This window comes from Microcaecilia unicolor, chromosome 1 (genome assembly GCF_901765095.1).
Source record: "Microcaecilia unicolor chromosome 1, aMicUni1.1, whole genome shotgun sequence".
NCBI lineage: Eukaryota > Metazoa > Chordata > Amphibia > Gymnophiona > Siphonopidae > Microcaecilia > Microcaecilia unicolor.
This window is the reverse complement of record NC_044031.1, coordinates 34,854,315-34,877,295: the sequence shown is the minus strand read 5'-3', so window position 1 is coordinate 34,877,295 and position 22,981 is coordinate 34,854,315. Positions and strand designations below refer to the sequence as shown.

The following is a 22,981-nucleotide window of genomic DNA, read 5'->3' as shown; positions in this document are numbered from 1 at the left end:
TGAGAAGTCCAACAATACGTAGTGTATGCTGTCCTTTCCATGAGAACCTTTTCCTTGCATCCTGTATGGTGCATCCTCTCCCTCTGATGAAAATGTGTCCTCTAGGTTCCTTCATATATGGCACTTATTTGAATGTATGCAATTCCTTGTTTAACAGTGCAACTGTTGATGCTGTTAAGTATGCCTGGAGGTCTATGGTATAGCTCTGTCTGTGTAGTGCATTTCTATAAGGCCTAGACCTCCTTCAGCTTTTGAGATGTACAGTCTCAGCACACACTAATTCTTATAGATAAGCAGGTGGGCATGGAGGAGTTTTCTGATTCTTATATCCCCTTCTTCAGGCTTTCTGTGCTTAGCCTGGGACTTGGAGGCCAGGCTCTCACACGAACGGCAAGCTGGTGAATTAGTTTTATCTTCCGCGTCCTCAGCAAACTCCTCACTCCTTCTTTAACTGTTTAGTGTTGTCTTCTTACCCCCTCTCCTAGCCTCAAATATTTAGGCTCACTTCTCTGCTCAAATTGCTACCTTGCTCCTTAATCAGAGAAGTGGGAAGGCGTAGGGGGCAGGGCAAGATTAAGGCATAAGCAAGCTATATACCTGTGGCCCCAAGGTTTAGGGGGGGGGGGGTTGTCAGATGTGCTTAGGAGGCTAGGATTGTTGACTACCTGAAATTTTCAGGATTCAACAGTTTTGTAAATTAACTGTTTCAAAGCCAGGAGGTTGGCTAAAGTGTCTCAATAACTTTCATAGCTTTACTCTCTATAGCTCTGCAATCCTCCCTCTTTCCAGTACCGAGACTGTGGTAGGATCCTGCTCACAGAGAGGAGGGGCTGAACTGCAAATGCTATAGGGGAACCTGAACTCTGTATGGGGCCTTGGAGAGAGCCAGTGGAACCAGGGCGAGTAGGGTGGGGGAGAATGTAAGAGGAACTGGGGAAAGTGTGATCTATTTACTGCTGCAGGTTAAGAAAAAGAGCTGGCAGCAAATGCAAGAACTTTACATGATGGTGGGCAGTGCTGGTGGGGAGGCACTGACTGAATAAGCACATGAACAGCAGCATAGCACCAGACAAGAATGGAAAGGGGAATGGATTTGATATCTGGGGCGTAGCCAGACCTCGCGGTGGGAGGGGGCCAGAGCCCGAGGTGAGAGGGGCACATTTTGGTCTGCCGCCACCCTATCCCTCATCGCCCTGCTGCCCCCCCCCCCACCCACTGCCACAGCAAATACCTTGATGGCGGAGATTCCCATCCCCCGCCAGCTGAAGCCTTATCCAGCGCCAGTCTCCGGCACCACCGTGTTGCCTGCCCTGCTCTGTCTTGCCCTCACGTCCGGCACGCTCCTTTTAGTGAAACTGAGCATGCTCAATTCACTAAAAGGAGCGTGCAGGACGTAGGGGAAGAGAGAGCAGGGCAGGCAACGCGGTGGCGCTGGAGACCGGGGCTGGAAAAGGCTTCAGCTGGCGGGGCTTGGGGACCCCCCACCAGCAAAACTAGGGGCCAGAGGAAATTTGGGGGGGGGGGCAGGCCCCTGTGGCCCCACGTAGCTATGCCACTGTTTGATATACTGCTTTCTGTGATTACAATCAAAGCGGTTTACGTGTGTGTGTCTGAAGAGGTATGTACATGTGTATTTCTGAAAAGAATGCATGTGTATGTGAAAAATGAGAAGATGCATGCATGTGTTTCAACAGGATTGAGAGGATGAATGCGAGTGCAGGTCTGAAGAATGAGAGCATAATGTGGGCATGTGTGGATGTGTAAAGCAGGGGCATAGCCAGACCTCGACAGGGGGGGGGGGGGGGCAGAACCCAAGGTGGATGGGCACATTTTGGCCTGCCTCTCCGCCACCACTTCCGCTCCCCCTGCGGCCGCTGCCGCTTCCACTCCCCCGCCGCCACAGCTTCCCCCTCCCACCCCCACCAGCTAATGCGTTTGTTCCGCACTGGTCTCACATTGCCTGGTGCCGTGTTCTGTTTTCAGTCTCTACACACACTCGTTTTAATGAAACTGATAAAATGAGCATGCACAGCGACTGAAAACAGGGCAGGGCGCCAGGAAATGTGAGACCAGCGCAGGACAAATGCTTTAGCTGGTGGGGGTTGTGGATCCTCACCAAGCAAACGAGGGGCCCCAGAGCCAATTTGGTGGGTCTAAAGAATAAAAGTGGGATTGCCTACATGTGCACAACTGAGAAGCGAAAATATGGATTCTTCTATGTACGCATGTGTCTGAACAGTGAGAGTGCATGTGTGTTTCTGAATTTTTGGTAAGGAAATTTGGACTACAGAAGTCCACTGGAACAAATGTACCTGTGCATATACTAAGTGAAGGGGAGTTTTCAGCCCCAGAACGATCTCCAGGTAACTATTAAAGTTACCTGGGCAGATTCTTTTGAAAACTGTCCTAATACTGCCTCTATGCTGTCTATATCCTTTCAGAAGCACCAAAGAAAGCTAAAATACCACTTTCTTTTCCTTCTTGCATTTGTGAAGCTTTTTTTCATACACACAACTTTGTAAATTTATACCTCAGACATATCACTGTAAATGTCCCTTTTTGGGGCAGGCTACGTTTGGCATCTCTGACTTGTACCAAAGGCAACGGAGGGTGAAAATGACTTGCTCAGCTTCCCTGGCTCCCAGTTCACTGTTCTAATCACTGAGACACTCCACTCAAGGCATGTTCTTGCACAATCACCATGCTCACTCACAACTACTGTTGCACCTAGAACCAGAACCTGCAGTATTCCAGTCACAACTTCTGGAGAGGTGAAGTGTGGAGGAAAGGCCATGAATGAAGATCCTGGGGGTGGAAGGGAGAGAGCAGCAGGGCAGGGAAAGAGTGACTGTGACTCAAGGTGGGGGAGGGGGGGTGACAAGTAAATAGGAGTGCATTGTAGGAGCCCACAATATACAGGGTGAGGCAAAAAAATAAAAAGTAACCCCCTAGAGGTTTTTGCTGTTTTCTCAGCAACCTCTTAGAATTTCAACATGGAATTTTACAGCTTTATTTGTTGTTATTGTCTACATTTATGTGCCAAGTGGAATGTCGTTATGTTTAAACATGGCGAAGTTACAAACGTTTTAGTGTGACCACCCAGTGATTTTTGCGTGTTTAAAAATATTTGCACTGTAAAACTACCATTATCTGAAAAAAACAACAATTAAAAAAAAAAACGCAGGTACCAGTTTACTGTTAATGATGTCACAGTGACATAGAATTTTGTCTGGGGAACAATGTTGGAGGCCTATCACAAGCTCCACCCAAAAGCGGCAAACAGTCGCCAAATTCAAGGAAGTGCTGCAAATAATAAGGGACAGCCTGCAACAGGGACCGATTGACAAGGCTATTAAGGACTTCCCAAAGTGACTAAAGGCCTGTGTTAAAGCTGGGGGTGGACACTTTTAGCATTCACAGTGACTGCAAAGTTCAGACACACAGTAACGGAGAGTGGGAAGTAGACCAGGCTGACCAGGAACAAATCCGGAGACTTCTAAGGGTGGTAAAACATTTATTGGTGAAAACTCAACGCAGAACTGTGTTTCGGCAGTTAGCCTGCTTCAGGAGTCTTCATATAATGTGTGTAAAAAAACGGCAACAGATGAATAATGGTTGATAAAAGTAGATGAGAAAATCTGGTCTTGAAAAAGACCTTTGTGTGGAAACGGGTAGCGTCAGCGAGCTCTCTCTGCTGAAAGCCTCCGTGTTTGCTCCTGGTCAGCCTGGTCTACTTCCCACTCTCCATTACTGTCTGTCCATTTCTGTGGGATTTCAGTGGTCCTCTGCTTTGGCATGTGTGTATACAATGTGTGTATACACACATTGTATATGAATAATTGTATATAGAATGTATACATACATATTGTAAATGAAACATATATTACCTTTTGTACATTGGTTAAAAACTCACCTCTCTCAGCAGGCTTTTAATCTATAGGTCTGAATCAATTCTGCAACGAGCAGTCGGGGTTGGTTTTTAGTAATATGAATTGTTGATTATGCATATACTTAGATTTGAATGATGTTCCTTATGTTCTAGGGCTGGTGGGTTTAGATAATTTAATTCCTTCCTATGTATGACTGAGATCGGGTTGATTGGATTAGATAGCTAATTCTTTCCTGTCCAAAATTGGCATTCTTTTCTGTTTCTTATTATTTTGGGGGGTTTTTTAATTGTAAACCGCTTTAATTTGTTTGCAACAAAAGCGGTATAGTAAGTTCAATAAACGATAAGTATCATTTGAATGATGTTATTTTACTGTGTTGTAGTTCGAACATTTTTAACATGCAAATATCGCTAGGTAGGCGTGCTAAAATGCCACGTAGTTTAAAATAATTAAATGTTGTTTAACAGAAATATGTATGTATGATGAATAAATAGGCAGGAGAATCTGCAGAAGCGGAGAACTCAAATGTCCCACGAGAGTACAGAAGATGATAAAAAGGTGGAGGATTGACCATGGGTACCAGAGACTGGAGACACTCGTTCTTATGTAAAAACGTTTGTTGATGAAAGGACTCGACACAAAGTGGTGTTTCGGTCGCTACGCCTGCATCAGGAGTCTGTGTTAAGCAGAGAAACAGCTAATATCTTGTGAAATACCGCTGTAACCTGGCTGAGAACATTCTGTATTTCACCATTTCAAGATATTAGCTGTTTCTCTGTTTAACACAAACTCCTGATGCAGGCCTAGCGATCGAAACACAACGTTGTGTCGAGTCCTTCCATCAATAAACGAATGTCTCCAGTCTCTGGTATCCGTGGTCAATCCTCCACCTTTTTATTATTTTCTGATGAATAAATAGGTACATCAAATTTCTCGTTAAAATTCAAAGTTGATGCTGAGAAAATGGCAAAAACCTCTAGGTGTTTATTTTATTGCCTCACCCTGTAGGTTTAATCGGATCTTGTGAGGGGGATGTTTCTCAGACAGGCTCCTTAATCTCTTGTTAAAGCACCTTTTGAATCTTTGTCCAAGCTGTAATGTAATCATGTCATCCGAGAATCTTCTCACAGCTCAAAACTATGTCTACAGGCGCTAACCACAAGATGGACAGAATCTAAGGTCTTTAGCAAGTTACAGCGCTGTTGGTACTGGGCATCTTTAGAATAAATTAAATCAAGAGAGGCAGAGAGAGATAAGTGACTGTCTCTGATTCATAACAAGAGCTCTCTTTGTGATGTGCAGCATTTCAGAAGACATAACGGCTTCATTCCAGAGGTGATGCCATGTCACAACCTAATGGCTACTGCAGCGGGCTCTGATCCTGACGAACTGGGTTCAATTCAAACTGCATCTCCTTGTGACCTCGGGAAAGTCTCTTAACCCCTCCATTGCCTCAGGTATAAAACTTAGATTGTGAGCCAACAGGGACAGAGAAAGTACCTGCATGGTGGATCAAACTCTACATATGGTGCAGAAAAAAAACATGCTTAGCGCTATTCTATAAACCTCACCTAAAGTTAGGCGTGGTTTATAGAATATGCCTAGCGCCCAACCCCGTAACTAAAATTTAGGCGCGACCATTTGCACCAACCAAAAAATGGTGTAACTGTTCGTGCCTAACAGATGCAGATCGGGTGTATTTTATAACAGTGTGCGTATATTTTAGGAATGCTCATGATCTGCCCATGCCCCTCCTACTGCCACACTCCCTTTTGAGATCTGCGCGGTAGAATTTACACGTACCACTTTATAAAGTACACTTAGCAACTTGTACACGTAAATTCTAATTAGTGCCCATAATTGCTTTGTTAGTGGCCAATTATCGGCAGTGATTTACTTGCTAATCAATTAAGTTCTGAGCGCAATTTGGCCAAAATTGCACGTGTAACTTTAGCTACCATATATAGAATCTGGGTGACAATGTGTACAGCACTGTGTACGTCTAGTAGCACTATAGAAATGATTAGTAGTAGTACTACAACTGTCAGCAGAAATTTCAGGGGTTGCCTGCCAGTTCTTTGAACATGCCTCAACACATTACTCGGGGTAATGTCTCTAAATAGGTCAAGTTTTGTGCATTTCATGACAGGAATGAACCTCACTCCTGCCAGGATATGCTGGAGATGACTTCAGTCTTTAAGATTTGCTGCTACTCCTGTCTACACAATTAAGTGAGCTATAAGCTGTCTCTCACATGGCCCACGTTTTATGCAGTCTCCCCAGAGTGTATGCTGTCACAGTTCCCCTCCGAATAACACAGAGAATCTCTGGCCTTCTGTAGATCTAAAATTCTATACATCAAGAGGATTCCTCCATCTTGGCTAATGGCTCAGAATTGTGTTTCTTTTCATCTATACTGGGACCCTGTGGGCTACCACCTGCTTCCTCCAAACGCCACACCTGGCCAAAGCTATTTGCACATTCGTTACACATTAGCAGTCTATCTCCCCCACAGTTGCCCTGGAAGCCCTTTAGGTGTGACGAGTGGTTGAAGCTCTTGCCACACTCTGTACAGATGAACAGCCCCTCCACAGTGTGAGTTTTCTGGTGACTTTTCAGATGTGATGTCTGACTGAAGCTTTTCCCACACTCAGCACAGGTGAATGGTTTCTCTCCTGTGTGGCTCCGGTGGTGTATAGTGAGATGGGACTTCTGACTAAAGGTCTTCCCACAGTCAGCACACGAGTACGGTCTCTCTCCTGTGTGCACGCGCTGGTGTTTCACCAGCTGTTTGTTCTGGATGAAACTTTTTCCACATTCAATGCACGCAAAGGGCCTTTTGCCACTATGTATGCGTTGGTGGATCGTGAGATCGGTCTTCTGGGCAAAACTTTTCCCGCACTCTGTGCAAATGAACAGCCCCTCCCCAGTGTGAATCTTCTGATGCAGCTTAAGATGTGACGTCTGACTAAACCGTTTCCCGCACTCCGCACAGGAAAATGGTCTTTCCCCAGTGTGACTTCTCTGGTGGATTATGAGATGGGCCTTTTGACTAAAGCTTTTCTCACAGTCGTTACAAGAAAAGGGTTTTTCTCCTGTGTGGATTCGCTGATGCTTGATGAGCTGTTTTCTCTGACTGAAGCTTTTCCCACAATCAGCGCAGGGAAATGGTCTCTCACCTGTGTGAATCCTCTGATGGGCAGTGAGATCCGTCTTTTGACTGAAGCTTTTACCACATTCAGCACAAGGGAAGGGTCTCTCCCCCATGTGAATAATCTGGTGCTTCGTCAGATAACACTTCTGGCTGAAACTCTTCCCACACTCAATGCACAGAAACGTGCCTTCACTCTGGTGCATCTTCTTGTGCCTTATGAGATTGTTGATCTTGGGGAACGCCTTCCCACATTCAATACACGAGAAGGAAATCTCCGTTAACTCATCATCATCTTGTGAGACTTTCTCCCCTTCGACGCATAGAAGTGGTCCCTCTTCCACCAGGACATCATGAGGTTTACCAATACCTGAAAGTCTGCCAGGGCTCCCTTCAGATGGAGAGGGTGGATCGGCTTCGTCCGCTGCATCAGACGCATCGTCGCACCTTCCCACAGAAGTCATCTGGGGTGGTGCCGGGCTCTTGGTACAGCCCTCACGATGTTTGTCATCCACACTGGACTCACTTGTAATCCAAGACTCTTTGCTCACTAGATAAGGATAGAAAATAAAAAAAGACAAAATACCCAATTGTTTGGATAACTGCCATCAAATACATGAAAGAGATTTTTAAATATTCAACGTAATCTTTTTATTTCAGTGCTGTCTTTACAAATGTGTTTAAAAAATAGGAAAATACAAACCAAGTGAAAATCAAGACTGTATACTTTTCAAACTACCTTTAAACTACTTCCGTCAACCGAAGGCATCCTGTGAATGTGGATTTCAGGATACCAAGAGGGGCATTTTCGATATGACTTATAAGTCCGACTTTGGACATTTTGCAATAAAACGTATAAAATCTGAATAGAAAAGGTAATTTTCAAAAAAGAAAAACTTCCTTTTTTTTTTTTTTCAAAAATACTGTTTTGAACAAGGCTTTGGATGATTTGGACGTTTTTTGTTTTTTTTTTTGTCCATTAAAAAAAAATGTCCAGGTCTGGGAAGGGGGGGAGGTAGAGGAGGGGTAAGGGGGAGGGTGGGGGTAGGATAGATACACCCTGATGGAAAGAATAAAAATGTTGAAATATATAAAAATCAAAAATGCTGTATGTTAGTTAGCAAACTGCTGTATAGTTACATCGAGGTTTGATGGATGTTATATGCAGAGCCCTGTATGACAATGTTTATGTTGCTGCAGTATCAATAAAAATTGTTTAAATATAAAAAAAAATGTCCAAGTGCAAAACGCACAAAATCAAGCCACTGGGATGTAGGAGGAGCCAGCATTTTTAGTAGAGTGGTCCCCCAGACATCCCAGGAGATAAATGGGGCACTGCAGTGGACTTCAAAAACATGCTCCCAGATACACTTCTCTCCGTTGCTCCCTTATTTTGTCTGCAGAGCCCCCCAAAACCCACTACCCCCAACTGTACACCAATACAGAGGCCCTTATGAGTGAAGGGGATACCTATATGTGGGTACAGTGGGTTTCTAGTGAGTTCTGCGAGGGCTCAGTTTCCACCACAAATGTGACAGGTAGAGAGAGATAGGGATCTGAGTCCCCCAAGCCATGGTGCACTGCACTGACCACGACACTACTCCAGGGACCTGCATGCTGCTCTAATAGACCTGGCTCAAATATCTGAGGCTGTCATAGAGGCTGGGAAGTCATATTTTTATTCACATTTTTTGGGCAGTTGGAGGGGGTTGACATGATTTGGGTTTCTGCCGGTACTTGTGACTTGGCTTAGCCACTGTTTGGATACTGGGCTAGACGGACCATTGGTTTGACCCGGTATGGCTACTCTTATGTTCTTATGCGATTGGGAGCCAGTGTTCAGAGACCAAAAGAGGAGAGATGTGATCGGAGCACCTCGCATTATAAAGGAGCTTGAATTAGCTGAAGATGTTTGAGCGAGGTGACTGGAGGCCCACCGTATAGGGCATTACAGTAGCCCACATGAGAGAACAATAGTGCAATGAGTGTGCGAAGAAGTGGGCAGGATAAGATGGGCTTGACCGAACAGATTTTATGTATGGCAAAGAAAGATGTACATATGACTGCATCAATATATTTGATAATCAATTTAGTGTCAAAGTGCACACCAGTGGCGTAGCAAGGGCGGGGTGGTGGGGGCGGTCCACCCTGGGTGTCAACGGGTGGGGGGGGGGGCTGCTCTACTGGCAAGTCCCTACCAGCTCCATCCACCCGGCAGCTGTGTGGTGCGGCGCCTCGTGTCTGCGCTGCTGTTAGAAAATCGCCTTGTTGGCCCTTCCCTCACTGTGTCCCGCCCTCGAGGAAATAGGACGCTACATCAGAGGGCGGGACACAGTGAGGGAAGGGCCGATGAGGCGATTTTCTTCTTTTACAGCAGCGCAGACACGAGGCGCTGCGCCGCACAGGTGCCGGGTGGACGGAGCTGGTAGGTGGGGACTGGGTCGGGGAGTGGGGGAGGTGCCGTGTCACGCCGGGGGGGGGGGGGGGTGCCGTGTTGCCCTGCGGCCGGGGTGGGGTGCACACAGCAGCGATCTGCCCCGGGTGGCAGTGAACCACAGAACACCACTGGTGCACACCAAGAATTTTCATGGAGTCTGCATAGGCGATTTGGGGGTCCTTTTACTAAGGTGCGCTGAAAAATGGCCTGTGGTAGTGTAGGCGCGTGTTTTGGATGCACACAGTTCCATTTTTCAGCGCACCTGTAAAAATGCCTTTTTAAATATTTTGACCGAAAATGGACGTGTAGCAAAATGAAAATTGGCGTGCGTCCATTTTGGATCTGAGACCTTACCGCCACCCATTGACTTAGCGATAAGGTCTCACACGTTAACAGGGGGGTAATGGTCTATGTGCTTCAAATGCCTTTTACTGCCCGGTAGCGCCATGCACCAGAAAATAAATATTATTTTCTGGTGCATGTAGTGGACGTTCATCAAAAATGAAATTACCGCCCAAGCCACACAGTAGCCGGGCAGTAACTCGAAATTGGCGCAGGTTGGGCGCGCATAGGCACTTAACACGGTTTAGTAAACGGGCCCCTTGATGTTGTGAAATTGGATAGCCTCATGTTTGGCAATGTTGAGAAAGAGTAGATTATCCTTGAGCCAGGAGGCAACAAACCATAGGCAGGTGACCGAGTCGAGAGTAGAATAGGAAGGGGATGACAAAGTGTAAAGCAAGGGTTAACCCAGTCCTCAGGACACACCAAGCCAGCCAGGTTTTCGGGATATCCACAATGAACAGGCTCACTGAGGCCTGATGTTGCTCCCATAGTCCCATTACATCTTGGAACTTGTAGTTTCCTGCCTTCCCCTCGCCTTCTAAGAAACTGGAACTATAAATCCCTACATGCAATGGGGCAAAAGCAGGGCTGGATCAGCATGTCACAGTTAACTTCAGCCAAGTTAGTTTAGCTGTGCTATGTTTTAGACATAGTGAAGCCTTTTTCCCACCCATTGATGACTCCTTAGTTGCTCTCCCTCCTGTCCTCTTTCCACAGCTTCTTTGCAGTCCTTTCCCCATGGCCCCTTCCTCCTTCCCTTCTCTAAGATCTTCTCCTTTCTCCCCCCTCCCCACCTTTGACCCCGTCTGTGTTTTCTTCCCCTGCTCTTCATCTCTCGTTGTGTTTGGCAGCCACAGTGATCTTCAGGATGCCGAGTTGACACATCACCAGAGAGAATCAGCATGGGGCCTATAAGCCAGTGCACTCAAAGGCCCCATGGTCGTCCTCCCCTTTCTCCTGTACAAGGTCCTGTTATTTGGGATACCTGTGGAAGGAGGAAGGCCACTGCGGAGCCTATAAACATGTGAGTTGGTCACAGGCTCTGCACTGTGTTTCTCTGAGGGGTCTTCAGTCTGCCACCACTTGGACTGCGCTCCCATCAGCTCTGGAGGAGCTAAGAGGCCTTCTGTGACTTACGGGCTTGAGGCAGTTACCCAGCTTGTGCTCTGCCATCTCAGGCGTGGCTGTATTCCTGTAGTTTTGAAGGGAGACGCACTTCTGTCTGCTACAAATTCATTTATGCTGTTGTGAAAACTACAAAACGTTGTTTTGGCCCATCAGCCTCTTCTACTTCTCTGGGCTTTCAATTTATTCCAAGCCAGCCCCTTCCTGTAACCCCAACACACACCATACAAAAATCACATGCTGCACACCCCATGTTAACTTCCGCCCTTCTCATAAACACATCCCAAGGACCCACATATGCCTTCATACCATTATCCCCGCCCACCAGTGGCGTAGCCAATGGTGGGGTTGGGTGGGCCCAGGCCCACCCACTTTGAGCTCAGGCCCACCAGTAGCAGCACACCTATGATGTGGCCAGCTGAAAACTCCCAACTACTGTCCCTCCTGCATACCTTATAAATAGCAGATCTTCGCCTGCAGGAAGCAGCGACTCATACATACGGCTCACACTGGCCCCAAGGACTTCCCCTCTGATGTATTCCTGCCTATTCAGAAACAGGAAGCTGCATCAGTGGGACGGCTGTGGGGCCAACATGAATACTGTGTATTAGTTGCTGCTTACTGCCAGTGAAAATCTACTATTTAAAAGGTGTGCAGGAGAGAGGGGATATTTGAGAGACCATATGGCATGCAGGCGAGAGAAGGAGAGACCAAATCACCAGTGGGATGGGGTGGGGTTCTTCTGCCCACCCATCTTGGGCCCAGGCCCATCCAAAATTGGGTGTCTGGCTACGCCCTTGTCGCCCCCATATCCCCATCATATACATACAACTATCATACACCTTACTTCCACACACAAACCCAATAAGTACATAAGCACATAAGTAATGCTACACTGGGAAAAGACCAAGGGTCCATCGAGCCCAGCATCCACGACAGCAGCCAATCCAGCGGCCAATAAGAACCAAAGATGTACTATGCTGGGCCAGACTTGAAGCTCAGCACCCCATCTCCACCTGATCTTGGTCACCTGGCAGGCCGCAAAGAATACATCCATTCCTTTTTGCTCACTCCCTGGGATCAGCTGTGGCTTTCACCAGGTCTGTGTGACTAATAATGCTTTATGGACTTTTCCTTCAGGAACTGGTCTAAACCCACCCTACCACCCTAATATCACCTTACATACACCAAATACCATCCTACAAACATATACAGCCCAACCACACGTATCCCCACAGCTACAGTTTATTTACACTGCTGTATCCCAGCCTGAATGAATTCCTTACTCAAAAAGGCAGGCAATAAATCCCAGTAATGATAATAATAACAGCCACCTCACCAAACAGATGATCCCTTCCAAATACAAAATATCCTCAATTACAGAAGGACCTTACGAGACTGGGAGACTGGGCGGCTAGATGGCAGATGACGTTTAATGTGAGCAAGTGCAAGGTGATGCATGTGGGAAAAAAAGAACCCGAATTATAGCTACGTCATGCAAGGTTCCACGTTAGGAGTTACAGACCAAGAAAGGGATCTGCGTGTCGCCATCGATAATACACTGAAACCTTCTGCTCAGTGTGCTGCTGTGGCTCGGAAAGCGAATAGAATGTTTGGGTATTATTAGGAAAGGTATGGAAAACAGGTGTGAGGATGTTATAATGCCGTTATATCGCTCCATGGTGCGACCGCACCTTGAGTATTGTGTCCAATTCTGGTTGCCGCATCTCAAGAAAGATATAGTGGAATTGGAAAAGGTGCAGCGAAGGGCGACTAAAATGATAGCGGGGATGGGACGACTTCCCTATGAAGAAAGACTAAGGAGGCTAGGGCTTTTCAGCTTGGAGAAGAGATGGCTGAGGGGAGACATGATAGAGGTATATAAAATAATGAATGGAGTGGAACAGGTGGATGTGAAGCGTCTGTTCACGCTTTCCAAAAATACTAGGACTAGGGGGCATGCAATGAAACTACAATGTAGTAAATTTAAAACAAATCGGAGAAACTTTTTCTTCACCCAACGCGTAATTAAACTCTTGAATTTGTTGCCGGAGAACGTGGTGGAGGCGGTTAGCTTGGCAGAGTTTAAAAGGGGGTTAGACGGTTTCCTAAAGGATAAGTCCATAAACCGCTACTAAATGGACTTGGGAAAATTCCATAATTCTAGGAATAACATGTATAGAATGTTTGTACGTTTGGGAAGCTTGCCAGGTGCCCTTGGCCTGGATTGGCCGCTGTCGTGGACAGGATGCTGGGCTCGATGGACCCTTGGTCTTTTCCCTGTGTGGCATTACTTATGTACTTATATACCCAATGTGCAACCCACCCAAAATAAAACACACCCTTACACATGCACCCAATTCTCTCTTGGGACCCCATATACCCATATCTTGTCCCCTACCCCCGCTAGAGGCACCTTGCAAAACGCACTGTTCCTCCACAACATTAAAAAAAAAAAAAACCCTTGCAAAATACTCTTCCCTCACTCACAACCCCTGACCCCTTCAGCACAAAATATTCTTTGGGGGAGGGTCAGTACAAAGTAGGGGCATTTCAGCCCACAGACAACAGCTAGAGGTAACTTTGGAAATAGGTATCTGCACTCCACTTCACTTTCTATAGCATCGCTGTAAATAACTGTGTGTATTCTCCTTTCAAAATCGTTTTCTTTGACTGAGAATTTCCTTCTGCAAGCCTCCCCCAAACTGAATGCTTTCTCCATTCTCTCCAGAGCAGCACAAAGCAGACTTTTCCACAAAAAATCAAAACAAACCAGGAGACAACGATCCACAACACAGCCAAAGCTCTTTTTAAACACCGTAGGGATCTGACCTACCCCCACCCCGGGACTAAGCACTTCCCCCGATAGTCACAGGCATGGGGAAAGTGGCCCTTCGGTCTGGATCGCTGGAGAGAAATGCATGCAAAGATCGAGACCCCCAGCCACCCATTGTCTGCAGATCTGCTTCTCACGTGCTTGCCTGGGGACATGCCAGCCTTACCTGAGCTTAGAGAACCCTCCCCCGGGCATCTCCCGGCTCTGTGCTGCTACCGTCCGAGGGACCCTCAGTCCACCACAGGCTCCCAGCTCTGCCTGTGGCTGATCCAGAGGGATGCTGGGTACTGACAGTGATCACTGTGACTGCTCCTGCTTCTTCCTCTGTTTGAGCTCTGCTGCCCTGCAGTGGTCAGACTGGGGTACAGAGAAAGATAACACATCCTCCCTTGATCGCTGGGCTGGCAGTTCATCTAGTTGCAGAAGGAGAGGGATTTCAGGCCAGCCCTTGATTCCTGACAACCACATCAGGATGCCCTATACTGCTGCCGGAATTATGCGCCAAAAACAATGCATCATTTTGTGAAAAACATTTTTTAATTGTGCAAGTTTCTTTAGACAAGATTTTTGCACCCACAGCCATGTACCTTTGTTCCAGACCCCTCTCCCTGCACCCACACTTCAGCCATCTTACAGCCCCCCTGTACAGATACCATCCAGAAGCAGAGCCAGGTTGCCGGCGCGGGGGGAGCGAGAGTGGCGTGAGAGCGGACTTCTGCCGGCGCTGGCACACATTTTCAATGCAACACATTGAGAAAAAAATAGGCGCCCGAGCTGGCAGAACTTCGTTTGGGGGAGTGGCTGCTCCCCTGGCACCCCCCCTGGCTATGCCACTGATACCATCCATATTTAATTTTTTCCAGCCCTCCCTTCCACAACCACACTACACCCACCTTACAGTCCCCCTCCTCCCTCCCTCCCTCCCTCTCTCTCCCTGTACCAGGGCTGTAGCCAGACCTTGGCGGGAGGGGGGTCCAGAGCCTGAGGTGGGGGGGTACTATTTAGCCCACCTCCCCCAGCCGCCAACCCCCCCCCCCGCCACTTTGGACCGCCGCCGCCACCCCTCCCACGTCGCCGCCGCTGCCGCCAAGTACCTTGGCTGGCGGGGGTCCCCAGCCGAAGAGTCTTCTTCAGCGCCGGTCGACTCCGGCGCCTTCGCTGATGATCTCTTTCTGACTCCTTACGTCCTGCGTGCACGTCCTGTATGTAGCCCCATGCAGGGTGTGCATGCAAAACCTAAGGAGTCAGAAAGAGATCATCAGCGAAGGCGCCGGAGTTGACTGGCGCTGAAGAAGACTCTTCGGCTGGCGGGGGTTGGGGACTCCTGCCAGCAAAGGTACCTGGTGGTGGCGGGGGAGGGGTGGCGGCGGCGGGGAGGGCAGCGGCTGAGGGGTCAAATGTAGAGGGGGTCAGGGCTTAATTCTGTGGGGGGCCCATGCCCCCGTGGCCCCACCTAGCTACGCCCCTGCCCCGTACAGGGACATCAATCATCTTTTTCCAACCCCCCACCCCCGCACTCATCGGTCCTGCGCGGGAGGAGTTGCAGAAGTGCAGATCGGGAGTACCTGATAGGAGAGGAAAGAACCCCACTCTTTCCTGCCCGCTACCACCGCTCTTAACAGTACCACCACTTCTTCAAAATGGCCGCCGAGACTTCCTGCAGCGTAAGAACATAAGAACGTAAGAGTAACCACACTGGGTCAGACTCTAGGGTTACCATATGGCTCCAGAAAAAGGAGGACAGATCAGACCAATGGTCCATCTAGCCCAGTATCTTGTTTTCCAAACAGTGGCCAAGCCAGGTCACAAGTACTTGGCAGAAACCCAAATCGTGGCAACATTCCAGAACCCCAAAGAGAAACGAGATTCCGGAATCAAAATGAATAGCAGGATTCCATGCAGAATCTTAAAGAGTAGCAACATTCCATACTACAAATCCCAGGGCAAGCAGTCACTTCCCATGTCTGTCTCAATAGTAGATTATGGACTTTTCCTCCAGGAATTTGTCCAAACCTTTTTTTTTTAACTCATGTTTATTAGCATGGATTCAAAATAACAGGACAGAATCAATATTGATAAGATTTAAATGTATAACAGAACAGGTCATCTCTCACTTTCAGGTAACATTTTTTTACAACATTTTCTCCCTCCCTCCCCACCCAATCCCTCCCCGTCCCACCCCCTCTTCAGGAATTCAAAATTCTACTGCGGGCTACTGGAGTCAATGTGTCCCAGAATGGCGCCCAAGAAGTGCAAAATTGGTCCCCCTTAGTCCCTGCCAGGTCATCAATGCCACTACGTTCTAGTGAACACATGTAGACCATTGACGAGCGCCACTGTGGGGAATTCTGTACTCAGCCAATGTTGTAAAATCGCTTGTTCCTCCCATCAGCATGGCTCTGTGCTGGAATGAGTGCAAACCGGGCTTTGCCCGCCCCTGGATAGTGTAGTCTTGTCCAAACCTTTTTTAAACTCAGATACACTAACCGCTGTTACCATCTCCTCCAGCAAAGAGTTCCAGAGCTTAACTATTTGTTGAGTGAAAAAAATATTTCCTCCTATTTGTTTTAAAAGTATTTCCATGTAACTTTCTCAAGTGTCCCCTAGTCTTTCTACTTTTGGAACGAGTAAAAAATGGATTTACTTCTACTCGTTCTACACCACTCAGGATTTTGTAGACCTCAATCATATCTCCCCTCATCTGTCTCTTTTCCAAGCTGAAGAGTCCTAACCTCATATGAAAGGAGTTCCATCCCCTTTATCATTTTAATCGCTCTTCTTTTAACCTTTTCTAATTCTGCTATATCTTTTTTTAGATACAGTGACCAGAACTGACTGCAATACTCAAGGTGCGGACGCACCATGGAGCGATACGAAAGCATTATAGTATTTTCGGTCTTATTCACCATCCTTTTCCTAATAATTCCTAGCATCTTGTTTGCTTTTTTGGCCACTGCCACACACTGAGCAGAAGATTTCAGCGTATTATTTACGACGATGCCCAGATCTTTTTCTTGAGTGCTGACCCCCAAAGTGGACCCTACCATTAGGTAACTGTGATTCAGATTATTCTTTCCAATGTGCATCACCTTGCATTTGTCCACATTAAATTTCATCTGCCATTTGGATGCCCAGTCTTCCAATTTCCTAAGGTCTTCCTGCAATATTTCACAGTCCGCACATGTTTTAACAACCTTGAATAGTTTTGTATCATCTGCAAATTTGATCACCTCACTCGTCATTCCAATTTCTATATCATTTATAAATATGTTAAATAGTATTGGTCCTAGTACAGATCCCTGCGGCACTCCACTGTTCACTTTCCTCCATTGAGAGAAATGATCATTTAACCCTACCCTCTGTTTTCTGTCCAATAACTAATTCCTAATCCACACCAGAGCCTGGCCTCCTATCCCATGACTCTTTATTTTTCTCAGGAGTCTCTCATGAGGAACTTTATCAAAAGCTTTCTGAAAATCTAGATACACTACATCAACCAGCTCACCTTTATCCACATGTTTATTCACGCCTTCAAATAAATGATGCAAATTGGTGAGGCAAGACTTCCCTCACTTGAACCCATGCTGACTCTGTCCCATTAAACCATGTTTGTCTACGTGTTCTATCATTTTATTCTTTCTAATAGTTTCCACTATTTTGCCCGGCACCAACGTCAGGCTTACCGGTCTAAAATTTCCCAGATCACCCATAGAACCCTTTAAAAAAATTGGCGTCACATTGGCCACCCTCCAATCTTCAGGTACTATGGACAATTTTAACGACAGCTTACATATTACTGACAGCAGATCAGCAATTTCATACTATTTATTTATTTATTTATTTGTAGCATTTGTATCCCACATTTTCCCACCTATTTGCAGGCTCAATGTGGCTTACATTTGCCGTAATGGCGGTTGCCATTTCCGGGTGATGGAATTACAGGTGGTATTGCATTAAGGTGCATACATATATGGTAACATACATGGAACAGATCATGGTATAAATATGTATCATGTGCGTATATACATGATAAGGAAGAGTACATTATAGTAATGCATGAGGATTTCGGAGTAGTAAATTGGATTGTAACATACATTAGATCGTCAAATGGGGCAAAAATACATGATGGTAATGCATTAAGGTTCCTGAGTAATAATTGGATTGTAACATACATTAGGTCATCAAATATGGAAAGATCATATTCGACATAAGGATTAGAGAGGTAGTGTTTGATTCATTATTATCAGAGAGGTTAATCAGTGAAATGATAAGATTTCAACTATGTCTAGGTCTTATAAAGTCTATTTTTTAGTGATTTAAGATGGGTTTTTATGGTATGCCTTCTTGAACAGATCTGTTTTCAGTAGCCTTCAGAAGGTGGTTAGGTCTTGCGTTGTTTTTATGGCCTTCGGCAGTGTGTTCCATAGCTGCATGCAGATGTATGAGAAACTGGTCGCATATGTGGATTTATATGTGAATTCTTTGAGTACGCTTGGATGTATGCCATCCAGTCCAGTTGATTTACTACTCTTTAATTTGTCGATTTGGCTCATTACATCTTCCAGGTCCACTGATATTTCTTTCAATTCCTCCGCATCATCACCATTGAAAACCATTTCTGGTACAGGCAGATCTCTTACATCCTCTTCCGTAAAGACAGAAGCAAAGAATTAATTCAGCTTCTCCGCTTTGGCCTTGTCCTCCCCAGGGGTGTAGCTACGGGTGGGCCTGGGTGGGCCCAGGCCCACCCAATTCCAGCCCAGGCCTGCCCAGCGCCAGCTCCCATTGCCGGCCACTGCTGCTTTTCCTGATGAGCAGCAGGGCCGGCGCCCGGCGCTACAAAAAGAAGAAGCGCTCAGCTGACTGAGCTGAGCACCAACGTGTCGCTAACCCGACAAGAAAAAATGTTTAAAAAAAAATGCGGCACTGCAGGCAGCCTCGAAGCATTGGCTGCTGGCTCTGTGCAGGCTCCTCCTGTCTCTTACATCACTGCCCCTGTAGTGAAGCAGGGGCAGTGACGTAAGAGACGGAAGGAGCCTGCAGAGCCAGCAGCCAATGCTTCGAGGCTGCCTGCAGTGCCGCATTTTTTTTAAAACATTTTTTCTCATCGGGTTAGCAACGCGTTGGCGCTCAGCTCAGTCAGCTGAGCGCTTCTTCTTTTTGTAGCGCCGGCCCTGCTGCTCATCAGGAAAAGCAGCAGTGGCCGGCAATGGGAGCTGGGGCTGGTGGGCCTGAATGGGAGAGGGAAAATGGATGGCAGGATGGGGAGAAAGAGGAAAAATGGAAGGATGGGGAGAGAAAGAGGGAAAACAGATGGGAGGATGGCAGAGAAAGAGGGAAAATGGAAGGATGGGGAGAGAAAGAGGGAAAACAGATGTCAGGATGGGGAGAAAGAGGGAAAATGGAAGAATGGGGAGAGAAAGAGGGAAAATGGAAGGATGGGGAGAGAAAGAGGGAAAACAGATGGGAGGATGGCAGAGAAAGAGGGTAAATGGAAGGATGGGGAGAGAAAGGGAAAACAGATGGGAGGATGGCAGAGAAAGAGGGAAAATGGAAGGATGGGGAGAGAAAGAGGGAAAACAGATGGGAGGATGGCAGAGGGAAAATGGAAGGATGGGGAGAGAAAGGGAAAACAGATGGGAGGATGGCAGAGAAAGAGGGAAAATGGAAGGATGGGGAGAGAAAGAGGGAAAACAGATGGGAGGATGGTAGAGAAAGAGGGAAAATGGAAGGATGGGGAGAGAAAGAGGGAAAACAGATGTCAGGATGGGGAGAAAGAGGGAAAATGGAAGAATGGGGAGAGAAAGAGGGAAAATGGAAGGATGGGGAGAGAAAGAGGGAAAACAGATGGGAGGATGGCAGAGAAATAGGGAAAATGGAAGGATGGGGAGAGAAAGAGGGAAAATGGAAGGATGGGGAGAGAAAGGGAAAACAGATGGGAGGATGGCAGAGAAAGAGGGAAAATGGAAGGATGGGGAGAGAAAGAGGGAAAACAGATGGGAGGATGGCAGAGGGAAAATGGAAGGATGGGGAGAGAAAGGGAAAACAGATGGGAGGATGAGGGAAAATGGAAGGATGGGGAGAGAAAGAGGGAAAACAGATGGGAGGATGGCAGAGAAAGAGGGAAAATGGAAGGATGGGGAGAGAAAGAGGGAAAACAGATGGGAGGATGGCAGAGAAAGAGGGGAGATGGATGAAAGGATGCAGAGAAAAAGGGGAGAGTGGAAGGATGTGGAGAGAGAAGGGACACTGAACAGAAAAGGGTAGAGAGATAGACGCTGGTTAGAAGGAGGGAGAGAGACAATAGATGGAAGGATCAGGAGAGAGGGTAGATGGGTAGAAGGATGGGGAGAGAAAGAGGGAAGATGCTGGATGGAAGGGTAGGGAGAAAGAGGTGACACTGGATGGAAGGATGCAGAAAGAAAGAGGGGAGACTATTGGAAGGATGGGGAGAGAGAGGGGAGACACTGGAAGGATGGGGAGAGAAAGAGGAGAGCTGCTGCATGGAAAGGGGGAGTAGTGAAAGATTGGAGAATAAGAGGAAGGGGCATGGGAAGAACAAGGGTGAGAAAAAGATGAAAAGCCATAAGTAGATGAAGGAAATTAAAGAATGGATAGTAAGAATGAATTAAATCTGGACACCGAGAGAGGCAGAAAAATATTGAAGAAAGTAAAGAAAAAGGAGAGAAAAATGACAAATGGCCAGGAAACCCTGGCAGAAGAGTCAAGCGAAAACGAAGGAAAGCAGAATCTAGAGACTGGGTGCAACACAGGGGCGTATCTGAACTGCGGCGGTAGGGGGGGCCAGGGCCAGAGAGGGGGGGCACATTATAGCCCCCCCCCCGCCGCCGCCGCCGCCGCCATTGCCGATCCCCCTCCCCCAGCCGCTGCCATTGCTAACCCTCCCCCTCCGTTGCTCGCCTACCTTCGCTGGCGGGGGACCCCAACCCCCGCCAGCCGAGGTCCGCGTCCTCCTGCCGCTGCCGGCTGCCTTTGGTCCTTTCATTCTTCCATTGAAGCTGGCGCCGACGAAAAAGTTTCTTTTGAATCTGACGTCGCTGCACGTTGCACGTTGTACGTGCAGGACGTCAGACTCAAAAGAAACTTTCGTCGGCGCCAGCTTCAATGGAAGAATTAAAGGACCAAAGGCAGCCGGCAGCGGCAGGAGGACGCGGACCTCGGCTGGCGGGGGTTGGGGTCCCCCGCCAGCGAAGGTAGGCGAGCAACGGAGGGGGAGGGTTGGCAGCGGTAGGGGGGTCCAGGGCGAAATCTGCGGGGGCCCAGGCCCCTGAGGCCCCACGCAGATACGCCCCTGGTGCAACACAATGAGAAAAAGTAAATGGCCATACAACAAAGGTAAAGAAAATAATTTTATTTTTAATTTAGGATAAAGTAATATGGTACTTGTGTTAATAAAGTTTCAGAGACCAATACTTCCTTCCTTAGGTCAGGAGAGGATACCGTAACAGCATTATACTGACCTGAGGCAGGAGGTTTTGGCCTCTGAAAGCTCACTGAAAAGGGTGTTAAGGCTATTAAATAAATTGTCTGAAATCTGATGCACTGAAAAGCAGCACTTTACCCTGTGTGACAAATGCATCTGAGTGTGACTACATTTTGCTGGGGGGGGGGGGGGGGGGGGGGGTAGAGAGAAAAGTTTGTGCCCACCCACTTTGGGTTCAGGCCCACCCAAAATTGCCAGTCTGGCTACGCCACTGGTCCTGAGCGCCCCTTTTGCTCCTTCGTGTGTCCCACAGATTCCCTTGCAGGCTTTCTGCTTCTGATGTACCTGAAAAAGTTGTTACTGTGAGTTTTAACCTTTGTGGCAAGTTTCTCTTCATAGTCTCTTTTAGCCTTCTTTATTAATGCTTTGCATCTGATTTGCAGTGCTTATGTTGTTTCTTATTTTCTTTGTTTGGGTCCTTTTTCCATTCTTTGATGGACAATCTTTTGGCTGTAATGGCCTCTTTTACTTCACCTTTTAACCATGCTGGCTGACGTTTTCTCTTCTTTCCACATCTATAAAAACATGGAATGCATCTGGACTGGGCTTCCAAGATGGTATTTTTGAATAAAGCCCATGCCTGATTTAGTGTCCTAACCTTTGCAGCCAATCCTTTTAGTTTCTTTTTAACCATTTTCCTCATTTTATTATAGCCGCCCTTTCGAAAATTAAATGCAGCTACAGTAGGATTCTTTTGCAGGTTCATCCCAGATAGTAGCTCAAAATTGATCATGTTATGATTACTATTTCCCAGGGGACTCAACACTGCCACCTCTCACACTATGCCCTGCACGCCACCAAGGACCAGATCCAAAATTGCTCCCCCTTTTGTTGGTTCCTGGGCCAGATGCTTTAAGAAGCAGTCGTTTATTACATCTACTAACAGAAACATGACGGCAGATAAAGGCCATATGGCCCATCCAGTCTGGCCATCCTCTGTAACCCCTAACTCTTCCTTTTTCCAAGCGATCCCACATGCTTATCCCTTGCCTTTTTAAATTCTGACACAGTCCTCGACTCCACAACCTCCACCGGGAAGCCATTCCATGCCGCCACCACCCCACCCTTTCCGTGAAATAATACTTTCTTAGATTACTCCTAAGCCTATTCCCTCTTAACTTCATCGTATGCCCCCTCAATTAAGTTAAGAGGGAATAGGCTTAGGAGTAATCTAAGAAAGTATTATTTCACGGAAAGGGTGGTGGAGGCATGGAATGGCTTCCCGGTGGAGGTTGTGGAGTCAAGGACTGTGTCAGAATTTTTTATTTTTTTTTATTTTTTTAAACTCATCTTTATTAACATAAAGTACAAAAGCCGGGCACAGATCATGGAAAAAGAAATATAACAAGTACAAAATTGGCCCGTCTTATCTTATACAAGTACCAAGATTTCAACATTTTCAACATTTTCTCCCCTCCCCCCCCCCTCCCATTTCTACCCCACCCTCCCCCCTCTCCCTCGTCAGGAATTTAAGATTCTGCTGCGGGCTACTGAAGTCAATGTGTCCCAAAAGGGTGCCCAGGCTGTACAAAATAGGTTTCCCTTAGTCCCTGCCAAGTCTGCAATCCCGCTGCGTTCAAATGAGCACATATAGATCATGAATGAACGCCATTGGGCTATGGTGGGGGTGTCCGATGTCATCCATTGTTGTAAGATTGTTTTTTTCCCCATCAATACAGATCTATGTAAGAAG

General features: G+C 47.0%; 1 protein-coding gene across 1 annotated transcript; it reads right to left on the bottom strand.

The window, feature by feature from the left end:
- Positions 1-5,802: 5,802 nt before the first annotated feature.
- LOC115464974 (oocyte zinc finger protein XlCOF6.1-like) lies at positions 5,803-7,559 on the bottom strand. The gene has a single exon (XM_030195371.1). The coding sequence runs from the start codon at positions 7,503-7,505 to the stop codon at positions 6,249-6,251; it is 1,257 nt and encodes a 418-aa protein (XP_030051231.1). The 5' UTR covers positions 7,506-7,559; the 3' UTR covers positions 5,803-6,248.
- Positions 7,560-22,981: the final 15,422 nt, after the last annotated feature.

Excerpts from the sequence above, each read along its gene's own strand:
- LOC115464974 (XM_030195371.1), bottom strand. The coding sequence starts at position 7,505 with ATGACTTCTGTGGGAAGGTGCGACGATGCGTCTGATGCAGCGGACGAA.